At 40.3% G+C, this 16,293-nt stretch overlaps 1 protein-coding gene across 4 annotated transcripts in view; it reads right to left on the reverse strand.

The window, feature by feature from the left end:
• Positions 1-16,293, reverse strand: part of CPEB1 (cytoplasmic polyadenylation element binding protein 1) — a 106,015-nt gene that overhangs the window by 72,346 nt on the left and 17,376 nt on the right. For 2 of the 4 annotated variants that reach the window (XM_055277397.2, XM_055277396.2), the window contains exon 2: positions 12,697-12,871. In XM_055277397.2, the coding sequence (XP_055133372.1) occupies positions 12,697-12,871 (175 nt within the window). Of the gene's footprint in view, positions 1-12,696; positions 12,872-13,886; positions 14,080-16,293 lie in introns of those variants that run through there. The other 2 variants (XM_055277395.2, XM_055277394.2) reach the window with 2 other exon arrangements.

The following is a 16,293-nucleotide window of genomic DNA, read 5'->3' on the forward strand; positions in this document are numbered from 1 at the left end:
GGATTGACAGACTACAGAACATTGGAGGCAGGACAGTGTGATAAAGTTTCTGAAGTGACAACCAAGCCAACCTTGAATAAAATAATTTTTTCTAGGAAGACAGTCAATTTAGTTGTAAACTATGTAGCAGAAAAGCATTCATTGCACAACTTCATCTAAAGTCAATGATTTTAATTATATAATATGCATGGAATGTCAAGAAACAGCAGACAGAATGGCATAAAGGAAAAGAACCCTGGGACACAATTCTAGAAACTTACTCTGGGTTGATGCCAGATCATATATGCTACACGTGTTATTTTAACTTCAGAAAATATTTTATAATATAAAGAAAACAAAATCAAGTTGGATTTACAGCTATATCAACTGGAATTTTGAAGTATGACAATATCTAGAGTCTACATGGAATGTGCCTGAAAACTCATGAAATCCTAGCAGGATTATAAACTGGTAAATGCACTTTGAAAATGTACCCAGCAACTTGAAGTGTGAAGACAGTATACCAAACTCTGCAATTAACTTCTAGGTACATACTCAAGGAAGCTCTTGTGATGTGGGAACAGGAGACATAAACAAGGATGTTCACCAAAATACTGTTTATAACAGCAAAAAATATATATTTACCTAAATACAGCAAAAAATATATACCTAAACATTTACCAAGAGGAATATTGTATATATTTATGTAAAATATTACTACAAAGCAATTAAAATGTATTGATTTTACTTACAAATAACTATCAATATGTACACATTATAAATATGATACATGGAAAAAAGCAAATGCCAGGAAGATAATGTCATATTCTTTGCATAAAGATTTAAAACATATGACAATTAGGAGGGGGCATGAGGGGTCTTCTTAGTTGCTTATATCATTCTATTTCTTGATTTGAGCTTGAGAGCATGAGTGTATTTGTTTTGTGACAATTTACCCAGTTATATACTTTGTGCATTTTCTTCAGTGTATGTTTTATTTACATAAAAATGTAAAACGATGTTTATGGACATACACAGAGAAGTATAAAAACACAGATGGAAAGGAAATACACCAACTTCAGGAGAGTTATCTCTAGGAAATGAGGAAAAGAGTACACTTAAGTGCAAAATTTTTATTTGATGTTTATATTGTCTGAATAAAGGTCTGAATCAAACATATCAAAATCTTAACATTTGTTAAAGATCGGTGGTAGATACATTATTTTATGTTCCTCTTTTTAAATTTTCTTTTTTTTTTGAGACGGAGTTTCGCTCTTGTCATCGCCCAGGCTGGAGTGCAGTGACACGATCTCAGCTCACTGTAGCCTCCACCTCCCGGGTTCAAGTGATTATCCTGCCCTCAGCCTCCCAAGTAGCTGGGATTACAGGTGCACGGCACCACGCCCAGCTGATTTTTGTATTTTTAGTAGAGTCAGGTTTTCACCATGTTGGCCAGGCTAGTTAAAATTTTTAAAAGCAAAAAACCCTATAAAAGCAAATATATGCATTTAAATCCTACCATTCAGAGATAACTATGTTTACAAAGGTAAACAGCTTTGAGACATAACTGACATATAAACTGCATGTATTTAAAGTGTAGAATTTGATATGTTTCAACCTACATACCCACGAAACCATCACCAAAAGTCAAGGTAATAAACATATCCATCTTCCCCAAAAGTTTATTTATTTCATTATTTGACCACTTATCCTCAAATTCTGCCCCAAAAGTTTAACGCCCTTTTGAAATCCTTTCCTACCTACCTCTGAGTCCTCTTGCCCAGGCAACCACTGATCTCCCTGCTATAACTAGAGGTTAGCTGGCATTTGACAGAATTCTGTGCAAACAGAATTATGTAGTATATACTCTTTTGTCTGGCTTCTTTCGCTGAACATAATTATCCTGAAATTCATCCATGTTGTAGTAGCATCAATAGTTTATCCCTCTTTACTGCTGAGCAGTACTCCTTTGCATTTGTTTATCCATTCATCTATTGATGGACATCTGGGTTGTTTCCAGGTTTTGGCTATTATATATAAAGAGGCTATGAACATTTGTGTTAAGTTTGTATATGGATAAATGGTTTCATTTCTCTTGAGTGTGACCAATACTACTCAAAACTGTCAACATAATCGAAAATAAGGAAAATCTGAGAAACTGCCACAGTCTGGAGGAGCCCACATGATGACTAATGTGATATCCTGGTACAGAAAAAGCATTAGGTAAAAACTAAGGGCCGGGCGCGGTGGCTCATGCTTGTAATCCCAGCACTTTGGGAGGCCAAGGCAGGCGGATCACGAGGTTAGGAGATCGAGACCACGATGAAACCCTGTCTCTACTAAAAATACAAAAAATCAGCCGGGCGTGGTGGCGGGCGCCTGTAGTCCCAGCTACTCGGAGAGGCTGAGGCAGGAGAATGGCGTGAACCCGGGAGGCGGAGCTTGCAATGAGCCGATATCGCGCCACTGCACTCCAGCCTGGGCAACAGAGCGAGACTCCGTCTCAAAAAAAACAAACAAACAAACAAAAAAACAAAAAACTAAGAAAATCCAAATAAAATACAGACTACAGTATCAATACTGCTTCATTAGGTGTGACAAATGCACAATACTAACGTAAGATGTTAGCAAAATAGGGGAAATTAGGTATAGGATATACAGGAATTCTCTATGCTATCTTTGTAACTTTTCTATTAATTGTTATTAATTCTATTAATAACTTGTAACTTCTTTGTAACTTTTCTATTAATTGAAAGCTATACTAAAATGTAAGCTTATTAAAAAAAAAAAAAGAGTGGAACCACTGGGTCTTACAGTAGGTAAACATTTAACCTTTTAGGACACATGCACACGTATGTTTATTGTGGCACTATTCACAATAAAAAGACTTGGAACCAACCCAAATGTCCAACAACGATAGACTGGATTAAGAAAATGTGGCACATATACACCATGGAACACTATGCAGCCATAAAAAATGATGAGTTCACGTCCTTTGTAGGGACATGGATGAAACTGCAAAACATCATTCTCAGTAAACTATTGCAAGGACAAAAACCAAACACTGCATGTTCTCACTCATAGGTGGGAATTGAACAATGAGAACTCATGGACACAGGAAGGGGAACATCACACTCCGGAGACTGTTGTGGGGTGGGGGGAAGGGGGAGGGACAGCATTAGGAGATATACCTAATGCTAAATGACGAGTTGATGGGTGCAGCAAACCAACATGGCACATAGATACATATGTAACAGACCTGCACATTGTGCACATCTACCCTAAAACCTAAAGTATAATAATAAAATAATAAATAAATAAATAAATAAAGGAACCTGCCAAACTGTTTTCCAAATAGTTGTACCATTTTGCATTCCTACCAGCAGTTTGACAGTTTCAGTTATTCAACATATTCAACATCCCTGCCAATTCTTGGTAAGGTCAGTCTTCTCAATTTTAGACATTCTAAGAGGCAAAAACACTTTTTGTGTATATTTTGTCAATATATATATTGTATACACACATATATACACATATGTATATTCTGTCTCATATACACGTTGACAAATGCACAATACATATGTATGTATATATGAGATAGAATATATATATTCTTCAAACAAGATCAGCAAAATCAGACTTCTTGGTTCCTATAGAAAATTGGCAGTTGCCTGGATCCAAATCTCTCCATATATCCTCTAAAACTCACAGATGAACAAAAGCAATAAAACTAACTCACATCTCAAAACTACAGACTATTTGGGAGACAGGTTACCACAAACAATTCGCACATAAGAGGGACTCAAATGTCCAAAACCTGAAATATCTACTTCTGGAGCCAGCACTAGATAGGGCTGTCACAGCAGCAAACAAACAGAAAATGGCACTAAAAAACAAACAAACAAAAAACTCCTTTACAGTAGCATTAAATACCATCAAAACCTAGAGATAAACTTGAAGAATCTGCAAGACATCTACAAACACTAAGAAAATTTTTAAAGACCAGATAAACAAAGGGATATATCAACTTCTTGAATTGGAAGACTTGTCAACATATCCATTATCCAGAACTTGATTCATAGGTTCGATGCAATCCCAATCAAAATCCCAGTAGAACTTTGTGTATGTGGGGCGGGGGGTGGAGCTTGGACTGATGAGCTGAATCTATAATTTATATAGAAATGTGAAGATCCAAGAAAAGCCAAGAATCCAAAAAGACAAAGTTGAAGGACTTCACTACCATCAAAGCCTATTATAAAGCTACAATAATTAAGACACAAGGACAGATAAATAGATCAATGGAAGAGAAGAGAGTATCCAGAAACGCAACTGTACACATACTATGGATGCCTGATTTATGAGAAAGGCAACATGGCAATACAATTTAAAAGAATCTTCTTTCACCAAAATGATGCTGAGTCAACTGGCTATCCACACAGAACAAAATTAATCTTCCCCCTCTATCTTATACCATGTACAAAACAAAATTCCAGATGGGTTGCAAATCTAAGTGTGAAAGGTAAAACAACTTTTTTTTTTTTTTTTCTTGAGACGGAGTCTTGCTCTGTCGCCCAGGCTGGAGTGCAGTGGCGCAATCTCGGATCACTGCAAGCTCCGCCTCCCGGGTTCACGCCATTCTCCTGCCTCAGCCTCTCCGAGTAGCTGGGACTACAGGCGCCCGCCACCACGCCCAGCTAATTTTTTGTATTTTTAGTAGAGACGGGGTTTCACTGTGGTCTCAATCTCCTGACCTCGTGATCCACCCGCCTCGGCCTCCCAAAGTGCTGGGATTACAAGCGTGAGCCACCGCGCCCGGCCGGTAAAACAACTTTTGAAAAGAAATATATACTACCTTCATGACCTTGGAATAGGCAAATATTTCTTAAACAGGTCACAAGCATTAAACACAATGGAATAAAGTCAGCAAATTATACTTCATTACAATTTAAGTTTTCTGTTATCCAAAAGACACCAATTAAGAGTACAAAGACAAATCACAGATTCGAAGAAAATAATTGTAATACATATTTCAGACAAAGAACTCATATGTGGCCTATATAAAGAACTGCTACAAGTAAACAAGAAAAAGGTAGATAACCCTAAGAAAAATGAGTATAAGGCCTGAAGAGACACTTCAAGAAAAAGGATATCCAAAGGCCAATAAACATGAAAATGTGCTCAACTTCATCAGTCACCAAGGACATGAACATTAAAACCACAACAGATACTGCTACATACGCCCCAAAATGGCTAAAATGAAAGACAGTACAATTATTGATGAGGATATGAAACAACCCAAACCATCGCACACCACTGGAAGTGTAAACTGGTATAACCACTGAGAAAAACTGGCAGCATCTCAAAGATAAACATATGTATACCCTATGACCCAACAATCCCTCTCCTACGAAGATAACCAAGAGAAATTAATTCACCAAAAGATAATAGCAGCACTATTCACAATGGCCCCAAACTGGAAACAACACAAATGCCTATTAACAGTATAATGAATAAGCACTGCTACACTCATACAATGGAATACTGTAAAGCAACAGGTATGAATGACCCACAACTAGCTGCAACATGGATGAAACTCACAGCTAAAGAGTACATATCTGGGCCGGGTGCGGTTGCTCACCCCTGTAATCTCAGCACTTTGGGAGGCCGAGGCAGGCAGATCACGAGGTCAGGAGTTTGAGACCAGCCTTGCCAATATGGTGAATATGGCTAGTATGCCTCTACTATGTCTCTACTAAAAATACAAAAATTATCTGGGTGTGGTAGCGTGTGCCTGTAGTCCCAGCTACTTGGGGGGCTGAGGGAGAAGAATCCCTTGAACCTGGGAGGCGGAGGATGCAGGGAGCCAAGATTGCACCACTGCACTGCAGCCTGGGCGACAGAGCAAGACTCTGTCTCCAAAAAAAAAAAAAAAAAGGGTACATATCTGTGATTCCATTTATGTAAATTCAAAATCAGGCACAATTGATCTATGCAATTAAAACTCAGCATGAACTGGGTGTGGTGGCTCATGCCTATAATCCCAACACTTTTGGAAGCCAAGGCAAGGAATTTGCTTGAGCCCAAGAGTTCAAGACCAGCCTGGTCAACACAGCAAGATTCTGTCTCTACAAAAATTTAAAAAAAAATTAGTTGGGCATGGTGGCACATGCTTGCAGTCCCAGCTACTCAGAAGGCTGAGGCAAGAGGATCACTTGAGCCCAAGAGTTCAAGGCTGCAGTGAGCTATGATCATGCAACTGTTCTGCAGCCTGGGTGACAGAGTGATACCCCATCTCAGAAAAATAAAAAGTTAGCATAACAATTGCCCTTTGTAAATTAGAGACTGAAAGGACTGCAAGGGGAATTTTGGTGTATTCTTAATTTTTGCCTCTACATGTGACTAGTTACACAAGATGTGTTCAGTAGATAAAAATTCAGTGAATAGTACACTCATACTTTTCTGTAAGTTAACTTCAACAACACAAGTTAAATCGTTATCACTTAACTGTTACAGCCACATAGTAAGGTTCCATAAAAGTTTACTTTGTGGGAAACAAGACTTCATGAGAGTAATTTCAATCATTTCCTGCAAGATGGGACTGAATGTATTAAACTTTGTTTTGGAATAGCTTTTCAGACAATTTAGTGACGATACGGTTTATGATCCAGTACAATAAGAAGTGAAACCATCTCAGTCAAAAATTCAACATTAGTCATGCCAGTAATCCCAGCAACTTGGGAGGCTGAGGCAGGAGGACTGCTTGAGGCTAGGAGTCTGAGACCAGCCTGGGCAACATAGTGACACCATGTCTCTCTCAAAAAAAAAAAAAAAAAATCCAGGCCAGGAGCAGTGGCTCACGCCTGTAATCCCAGCACTTTGGGAGGCCGAGGCGGGCAGATCACCTGAGGCCAGGAGTTCAAGACCAGCCTGACCAACATGGAGAAACCCCGTCTCTACTAAAAATACAAAATTACCCGGGGGTGGTGGCACATGCCTGTAATACCAGCTACTCAGGAGGCTGAGGCAGGAGAATCACTGGAACCTGGGCAGAGGTTGCAGTGAGCCAAGATCCCACCATTGCACTCCAGCCTGGGAAACAAGAGCAAAACTCCGTCTCAGAAAAAAAAAAAAAAAAAAAAAATCTAACATTGGGCTACAACTATACAATTCTTTGGTCCTACATTAAAAGTCAGCAGTCTATTTAGGTCTGGGAGCTGCTTACATGGTTGTGTTCAGTTTGGGAAAGTTGGAGCTCTTCGCCTATGATACAGCATGTACTTTTCCTGTATGTGTATTATATTTCAGTTTTTAAAAACTGTTAAATCAACATATCAGTCCTAAACCTTACTTAGGACTGCTTTGGCTAATCAATTCCCTTCTAAACCTCCAAGCTATTTTAACTGGTTATTGAGAAATGGCATCTCGGTGAGTTAATATGAAACTGTTCCTCTAACCATTGCCTCCATCCTAAATATTGTCTCCCTACCCATATAGCAGTTAAGACATCCCTTAATGATGTTTCACCACTTTTCACATCTTTACAGACACTGTTACTAACAACTCGATGCATTAATGCTTAAATCACATGTCCATTTGCAGCCCATTTTCTCCATTCCTCACAGATTCCAAAAGGTCTATGGCTTAAAGGACTAGGGAATGTGGTGACGGCCCTTTAGGTGGCAGGCACCCCTGTCATCTCCACTAGACAGTTGGGGTAGGAAATCCAGCTCTGGCCTGAACTTCCAGCCCCACCCTAGCTCCTGCCACCCATCATGCAACATGGGCTAGCTTTGGGGTACTAGCCCAAAAGCTCAGGCCTTTGCAAAACCCTCTTAAACCACAGCAAGTCACAACTTTCTTGTATATAAACGGGCAATTCAGATGCTCCAGCTACTCTCTTTCCCCGCCCTGCCACATCTCTCTCCAGAGTCGCACTCTATCACCCAGGCTGGAATACAGAGTGCGACCTTGGCTCACTGCAACCTCCGACTCCCGGGTTCAAGCAATTCTCCTGCCTCAGCCTCCCGGACTACAGGCACGCACCATCATGCCCGGTTAATTTTGGTATTTTTAATAGAGACAAGGTTTCGCCATGTTGGTCAGGCTGGTCTCAAATTCCTGACCTCAAGTGATCTGCCCGCCTCGGCCTCCCAAAGTGCTGAGATTACTACAAGCATGAGTCACTGCACCCAGCCCACATCTCTTCTTCATTAATCTCTATTCAGTCAGGGACAGACAGCAAGTCAGCTGCCTAACCAGGGGTTCAACCTTGTCTTCTTTCTTGGAAGCATTCTCCATCTATACAAATACTTCTCTTGGAAGACCCTCTTGCTTGGCTTGAATGACAAAGCCACATCCTACCCCACCCTCCTCCACGGACAGGGAGGGAATCACTTCAAATGCTACCCCCTCCTTATGTGATCCTCTTTATAAGCCAGGGAAGGGTTGAGCTAATGTTTGTGGTAGGAGGGACAGCTCTGTGACCTTTTGGTAAGCCCTGGCAGGAGGTATCTGGTCCCACCTCTTAGGGATTCTCATTATACCACAGGTCACTTAACAGCTCTTTATTCTCAGCTTTGGGCCCTAATGGCCAATTCTGGGGCAACAGAAAAAAAATAATCTACTCAACATCCAGTTAAGACTAAAGCAATTTTAATTCTCTTCAAAGCCTACTTCAAACGCTGCTTTAACCAGAAGTGTTTCCTAGTTCTCAAACCAAACCAACCTCTCCCTGACCCTATCACAGCACTTTTCCAATGATGCTTTATCAACTGCGTTATGCATGCAACTAGCAATGTAAAACACTGTGTTAGGAAACACACCATTTGAAAATGTATTACAAAACGTTTGTTTTAGAAGAACTAGTGAGGAAAAGTATACAGAAAAAAATTACCCAGCCGGGTGCGGTGGCTCATGCCTATAATCCCAGCAGTTTGGGAGGCCAAGGCAGGTGGATTACTTGAGATCAGGAGTTCAAGATCAGCCTGGCCAATGTGGTGAAACCCCATCTGTACTAAACAAAAATTAGCCAGGCGTGGTGGGGCATACCCGTAATCCCAGTTACTCAGGAGACAGGTAGGAGACTCACTTGGACCCGGGAGTTGGAGGTTGCAGTGAGCCGAGATCACGCCGCTGCACTCCAGCCTGGACAACAGAGCGGGAGTCTGTCTCAGGAAAAAAAAAGTTACCCATAATTTTTTTCTGCTATTACCCACCTTCAGTGTCACATTTCTATCATTCCAGTGTTTTTCTATGCATATATATTTAAGGCCATTCTTTTTACACTTTGCTTTTTTATATTTTGCTTTTTTATACCTGTCTTACACTTTGCTTTTTTTCATTTCAGACACTGTAGTTATCTTTCTTTGCCATTAAGTAGTCTTCTATAAACATTATATTTATGGTACATGATATTCCATGGTATAGCTCTCCTATCATTTACTTAACATTCTGTTGCCAAATTGTCCCTAGTTATAATGCTGTCCATAAACGATCTTAGGTTTTCATAATTCTGATTACTTCCTTCAAGGAACAAAATTACTTTTGATCAGAAGCTACAAGTTTGGGTTATTTCTTAAGGTTCTTCATGGAAAAATATATATCCTAGTTTACTTCCTCATTAATCACAAGGTTGGTATTTTTGCTGGTGAACACAGAAAAAAATGCTCTCTGTTGTAGGCCAGGCATCCTTGTTTCACCATTCGAGAATACAGGCCCACAGCCCTGAGGTGAATCACAAGTGGAAAGCACAGAGAGTTCACCACACAAGGGAGGGGCTGGGTATATGTGAAGGGCTCAAGAACATCAGCTACCTTTGACAGAAACCCTTCCTACAATTCCTTGAGTTCCCTTAAATCTGCAGTAATGTCTTAACATCTGAGCCCCATAAGAAACCTGTGAGGCAGGCTGAGCAGGTACCATTCTGTCCTACAGCTGGGAAAACTGACCTCTTTATCTCACTGCCCAGGGTCAAGCTTAGAACCCAGGTTTCCCAGTTTCCTCAAGATCTTCCTCCTGCTTCTCTTAGAAGGTTCTAAGAGGCTGAGAAGGAGATGAAGAGCCCGAGAAGTCTTTCACTTGTACTTCGGCTACTGACCCTGGGCAGAGTATAATGGTAACAACATCCTCACCAGACTCTGGCATCTTACCAGTGAAGTCACTGGGCTCCCTGGACAGTTGCAAACATACACTCCTGAAAGCTCCTCTCCCACCAATCATGGGTCCTTTCCCTTAAGTCCAACCCTAGTATTAGCTGAAAAATATTTTCCTGTAAACTAGAAAAGTTTCCAGCATCTCTGAAACAACCCAGTGAGGTTTAAGTCATTGTTGAGTGTCATTTTTTTTTTTTTGGCGGAGGTGGGCAGGGGTCCTGCTCTGTCACCCAGGCTGTAGCACAGTGCCACGACCACAGTTCACTGTAGCCTCGACCTCCCAGGCTCAAGTGATCCTCCCACCTCACCCTCCAAGTAGCTGCAACTAGGTGCACACCCCACATCCGGCTAATTTTTCTATTTTTTTTGTAGACGGGGTTTCACCATGTTGCCCAGGCTGGTCTCAAACTCCTGGCTTCAAGTGATCCACCTGCTCCAGCCTTAATTACAGGCTTAAGTCACCACACCTGGCCTGTCATTCTTACTGGGACATAATACACGCTATTTTCTCAAAGGAGAAAAACAGAACATGTATTAGAACTAAGAAAGATGACTCCCTGAACTTTTAACTCAGCATAAACTAAAAGAGAATTGGGCTAGCTCATGACTTACATTTTTCTTCTGTACAAGTCAGAAGACACAAAAACCACCCTCACCCCCAAGTATGCCCTTCTCTCATTTGCCTTCCTGTACGACAAAAGCAAATGCCACAAGTTAGTCACTCCCTTAATACGCCTCTCCCTCAAACATTAAGCTATTTAACGCTCACATACTCCTGCATTTTTGTGGGAATTATTTGTAAGGCCAAGTTAAAAAATAAATAAAAGAATTTACAACTAAAAACAGTAGTTGTCCTTTGGTGTATGTAGGGAATTGGTTCCAGGACCCCTAAAGTATACCAAAATCCGCACCCAAGTCTCGCAGTTGGTCCTGAGGAACCCACCTATACCAGAAAAGTCAGCCCTCCACAAATGCGGGTTTTACATCCCTTGAATACCACATTTTCCAGCTTTGGTTGAAAAACATCTGCATATAAGTGGACTTGCACAGTTCAATGTAGTGTTGTTCAAGGGTCGACTGTAATTATCAGTCCTTGTTTTGAGAATCCCCATTGTTGCTAATTGTTTTCAAGGTCCATTTTTAAAAATTAAACATATATTCTTTCATCTAAAACAACTGAAACAAGCCAGGCACAGTGGCTCACGCCTGTAATCCCAGCACTTTGGGAGGCCGAGGTGGGTGGATCACCTGACGTCAGGAGTTTGAGACCAGCCTGGCCAACATGACGAAACCCCATCTCTACCAAAAATACAAAAAATTAGCCAGGTGTGGTGGTGGGTGACTGTAATCCCAGCTACTTGGGAGACTGAGGCAGGAGAATTGCTTGAACCCAGGAGGCGGAGGTTACAGTGAGCTGAGATCGCACCACTGCACTCCAGTCTGGGCAACAGAGCTAGACTCTGTCTCAATTTAAAAAAAAAAAAAAAGAAAGAAAAACAAAATATAAAATAAAGGCTGGGTGCGGTGGCTCACGCCTGTAATCCCAACACTTTGGGAGGCCAAGGCAGGCAGATCGCAAGGTCAGGACATCGAGAGCATCCTGGCCAACATGGTGAAACTCTATCTCTACTAAAAATACAAAAATTAGCTGGGCGTGGTGGCGCGTGCCTGTAATCCCAGCTACTAGGGAGGTTGAGGCAGGATAACCGCTTGAACCAGGGAGTCGGAGGTTGTAGTGAGCCGAGATCACACCACTGCACTCCAGCCTGGCGACAGAACGAGACTCCGTCTCAAAAAAAAAAAAAAAAAGAAAGAAAGAAAGAAAAAGAAAATATAAAATAAAATAAATAACTCAAACCCGAAACACTTCAACATTCTTATAATGGGTTGCAACTCCCACAAAATGAAACACCATTAGGACATCCACACCTCTTGGAAAGAGTCAACTTCAGGAGATGCTGCCCTCTATCTCCACTATTCCTTGGAGTATCCAATAGATCATAGAAACTAAATGTGTGCTGACCCATGTTTAAAAGCTCTTAAAACATTCGAGAGCTACACTGTCCAGTGCAGTAGCCACTAAACACCTGAAATGTCCATGTTGAGATATGCTTGTAAAATCCACACTGGATTTTGAAGTCGTAGTACTAACCAAAAAAATCTCATTAATAGTTTTCATATTAATAAAATGTTGTCATATTATAATATATTGGGTTAAATAAAATATTAATTTCATCTGTATCTTCATTTTAACATGGCTACCAGAAAATCTGTAACATATGTGATTCACATTATATCTCTTTATATAAATACTTGTGTAATCTGTGACTTGTTCTTTCTTCCCCAACCTTTCTGTGTATCATAAAGTAGGTTTACACATCCTAATCAAAGGCAGTCTTCACCCAGAGAGGGATTCAATCCATAAACTAAACCACAAAAAGGCAAGTATTGCCGGCAACTCAACATTGTTCTTCATAAGCTTTCCAAGGAAGACCTCTTACATGCATTACCTAGTAGCAGATCTGTACAGATGCCTACCACGTTCAAGTTTTCAAACCTAAATCACCTGGCAAATGATCATGAATTCCTCGGTTTACAGGTGTAGTGCAGACTCTACTGAAATCCAGAGAATTATCCAATATGGCATTTATCCTTCGAAAGATATTGGCATTACTACATGTGGAGAGAGCAGGTGCTTCCTGGTTGTCCCAGCAATCTTTTATCCTTCCTGCTTCTTCTTCCTAGACACAGAAAAAAAAAGATATTTAGGTTTTCTACACTCCTTTATGACCCCCTTTCTCTCCACATTATGAATTAGATAAAGTAGGAAGGACTTAAGTATCTTCTTTATACATTAAAACACTTAGTGAGTGTTTACTATGAGCTAAGTACTCCGAACTGTAAGAAAAAAATACCAAAATATTCTTGGCCAATTCTTGGAAAAATTTCCACAAAGGATATTATTAAGGAAGAGAATCAAGCACCAGGATTTAAGGCAAAAAGGGGTAGGCTAACTCTACTAGTTCTCTACAAATATGGACAGGTTTATGATTAGGATTGCCTTTATCTATAAAGCTGCTAACCTCTGGGCCTTAAGGGAAAAGGTAAACACCAGCTGCCAGTCTTTCGGTTGTACAACAAGAAGGTCTGGACAAGAACCCGTTCTCTGAATTGGTTCAATTGATATTTTGTTCCTGAAGTCAGAAAGTAGCTTGCCAGTAAAGGACTTTTTTAATATATAAAAACACTTTAATGAGTGTTTATGATGAACGAGGTACTCAGAAGTTCTTTTAATACTGGACAATGCCCCTGGCCACCCAGAATGCCATGAATTCAACAACAAAGAGGTATACATGCCCCCAGATACAACATCTCTAAGTCAGCCTCCAGATCAAGGGGTCATAAAGACCTTTAAGGATCATTACACATGCTACTCTACGGAAAGGATTGTTAATGCTGTGGAAGAGAACCCCAACAAAGAGAAGGTCATGAAAGTCTAAAAGAATTACACCAGTGACAATGCCATCATTGTTACAGAAAAATCCATGAAAGCCATCATGCCCAAAACAATAAATTCCTGCTAAAAAAAAAAAAAAAAAAAACTGTTTCCAGATGTTGTACATGACTTCACAGGATTTACCACAGATCCAATACAGGAAATCATGAAAGAAACTGTAGATATGACAAAAAAGGTTGCGAGTGAAGATTTCCAAGACATGGATCTTGGAGAAATCCAAGAGTTAACAGACACCATACCAGAGGAATTAGCAGAAGACAATTTGATAGAGATGAGTGCTCCAAACCAGTGCCAGACAAGGAAGACGATGTTGAAGTAGCAATGCCAGAAAACATATTGACATTAGATGATCTGGCAAAAGGGTTCCGATTATTCAAGGCTGCTTTTGACTTCTTTTACAATATGGACCCTTTTATTACACAGGCACTGAAACTAACATAAATGGTGGAATTAGGATTGGTACCACGTAGAAACATTTTTACAGAAATGAAAAAGCAAAAAGTCAGACAGAAATTATTTCTGTAAAGTTACACTGACTGTGCCAGCTTCTCCTTCCATCCCCTCCACATCCTTCCACCTCTGCCACCCCTGAGACAGCAAGACCAATCAATCCTTCCTCTTCCTCAGCCTGCTAAACGTGAAGACAGTAAATATGAAGATCTTTATGATTCATTTCCACTTAATGAACAGTAAATATATTTTTTCTTATGATTTTCTAGTAACATTTTTTCTCTAGCTTACTTTATTGTAAGAATACATTATAAAATACATGTAACATACAAAATATGCGATCAACTGTTTATGTTATTGGTAAGGCTTCCCGGTCAACAGCAGGCTATTAGTTAAGTTTTAGGGGAGTCAAAGTTAAACACAGATATTTCACTGTGGGGGTTGGTCCTCCTAACTCTCACACTGTCCAAGAGTCAACTGGACTAAAAACCAATGAACTGTACATTAAAGGTGAACTTTAGGGTATGTAGACTTTAGGTCAATACAGCTGTTTAAAAATTTTCATTCTGCCATTTATTGGCTGGGTGATATCACAGTTACTTAACCTCTATGCCTCAGTTTCCCCATTTGTGAAATGGAAAAGGGATACCAACTTTTTGATGACATATGTAAAGCATTTTGCACGGCATACAGTAGCTGCTAATTTGTATCCACAAACATTAATTATTGAATACAAGAGAGGTAAGTACCAACAGTGGTAAAACCACCCAAACTGATTAAGTTATACAACTCTATGTGGTCATTATTAGTACATGCAACTTTATTAACTGGCATGAGAAGATGGGTAAGACATTACTGAATGAAAAAAGAACTCCTATATATACATATATAAAATCATGAACCCTTACACCAAAACTATTCTTTTGGTATTCCCTATCTTGGTAAATAACACTACCATCCACCAGATGCCCAAAGCAGAAATGTAGGTACCATTCTTCACTCCAGTCTCCCTCACTCTCCATAGCCAATGCCCAACATAAGAAGCAATGAAATATTGGTTGACAGATTGAGTTTTTTAAGGGGAGCCTGCCTCATCAGTTCTATTATCCTCAATTATCTTGGGGAAAACAAACAAAAACAGACCAAGTAAGGAAACTGGCACTTAATATCTCATAAGCTGGTCACGTCAAAACAAAACAAGAAGAGGCCTGATGTCATTCTGTTTGGCCTACTAAAATCCAAGTAAGCATGAGAATGACCAAGAGCATTTACAGTTTTATCAACTCTGCAGGATGACCTTAAAAGGACAAACGTGAGCCTCACATCAGCCTCAAGTTCTTGAAAAGACTGGTACCCTCTGCAAACTGTGAAGACGACCAAAATACACAATCCTGCAAGGTTGTTTTCCCAAGCTCTCTAGAGTGGTGCCATTGAGAACTGTTAAATCCAGTGACACACAAGGCCCTTTTCACAGCTGTAGATTTCTAAGCTGATTCTCAATTTCAGGAAGGCAACTTCATGAAAGCTAAGATGCAAATATTTATAACCTGCAGAGAGGAGGTCTCGCTGTGTTGCCCAGGCTGGACTTGAAACTCCTGGCTCAAGTGCTCCTCCCACCTTGGCTTCCCGAGTAGCTGAGAGTACAGGCACGTGCCATTGCCTGGCACAATCTGCATATCTTAAGGCTACATGCTTCATTCTTCACTGCCTAATAAACATTAGCCAACTGCCTGCTCTCTATAGTGAGCACCCCAAGGGGCAGCAGATTAGACACAGACTAAACCAAAATAAAGTTTTGAAGTCTGGAAAAGAACTTTTGGGAGGCAGGAGCTCAAGACCAGCCTGGGCAACATGGCGAAACCCTGTTTCTACAAAAAATACAAAACATTAGACAGGTATGGTGGTACATGCCTGTAGTCCCAGCTACTCAGGAAGCTGAGGTAGGAGGAATGCTAAACATCCGTAACACAGACTACAACGTGCTGTAAACGTACATTGTTCTCCAAGCCAAGGCTTGGAGGGACAGAATGTGCCTGGAAATGGGGGTAAAGAGGAAGTTCTAAAGAACACAAGAGAGTAGAGAGGCATTATCAAAAGTGGTCCAGTGTGGTACAGCATTAGGTATAGGAGAGAAAATTGGAAAAGCCTCATATGCCAAATTAAGGAGTCAGCATTGTCTTTCAATACACAAAATTG

Source organism: Symphalangus syndactylus, chromosome 5 (genome assembly GCF_028878055.3).
Source record: "Symphalangus syndactylus isolate Jambi chromosome 5, NHGRI_mSymSyn1-v2.1_pri, whole genome shotgun sequence".
Classification (NCBI taxonomy): Eukaryota; Metazoa; Chordata; class Mammalia; order Primates; family Hylobatidae; genus Symphalangus; species Symphalangus syndactylus.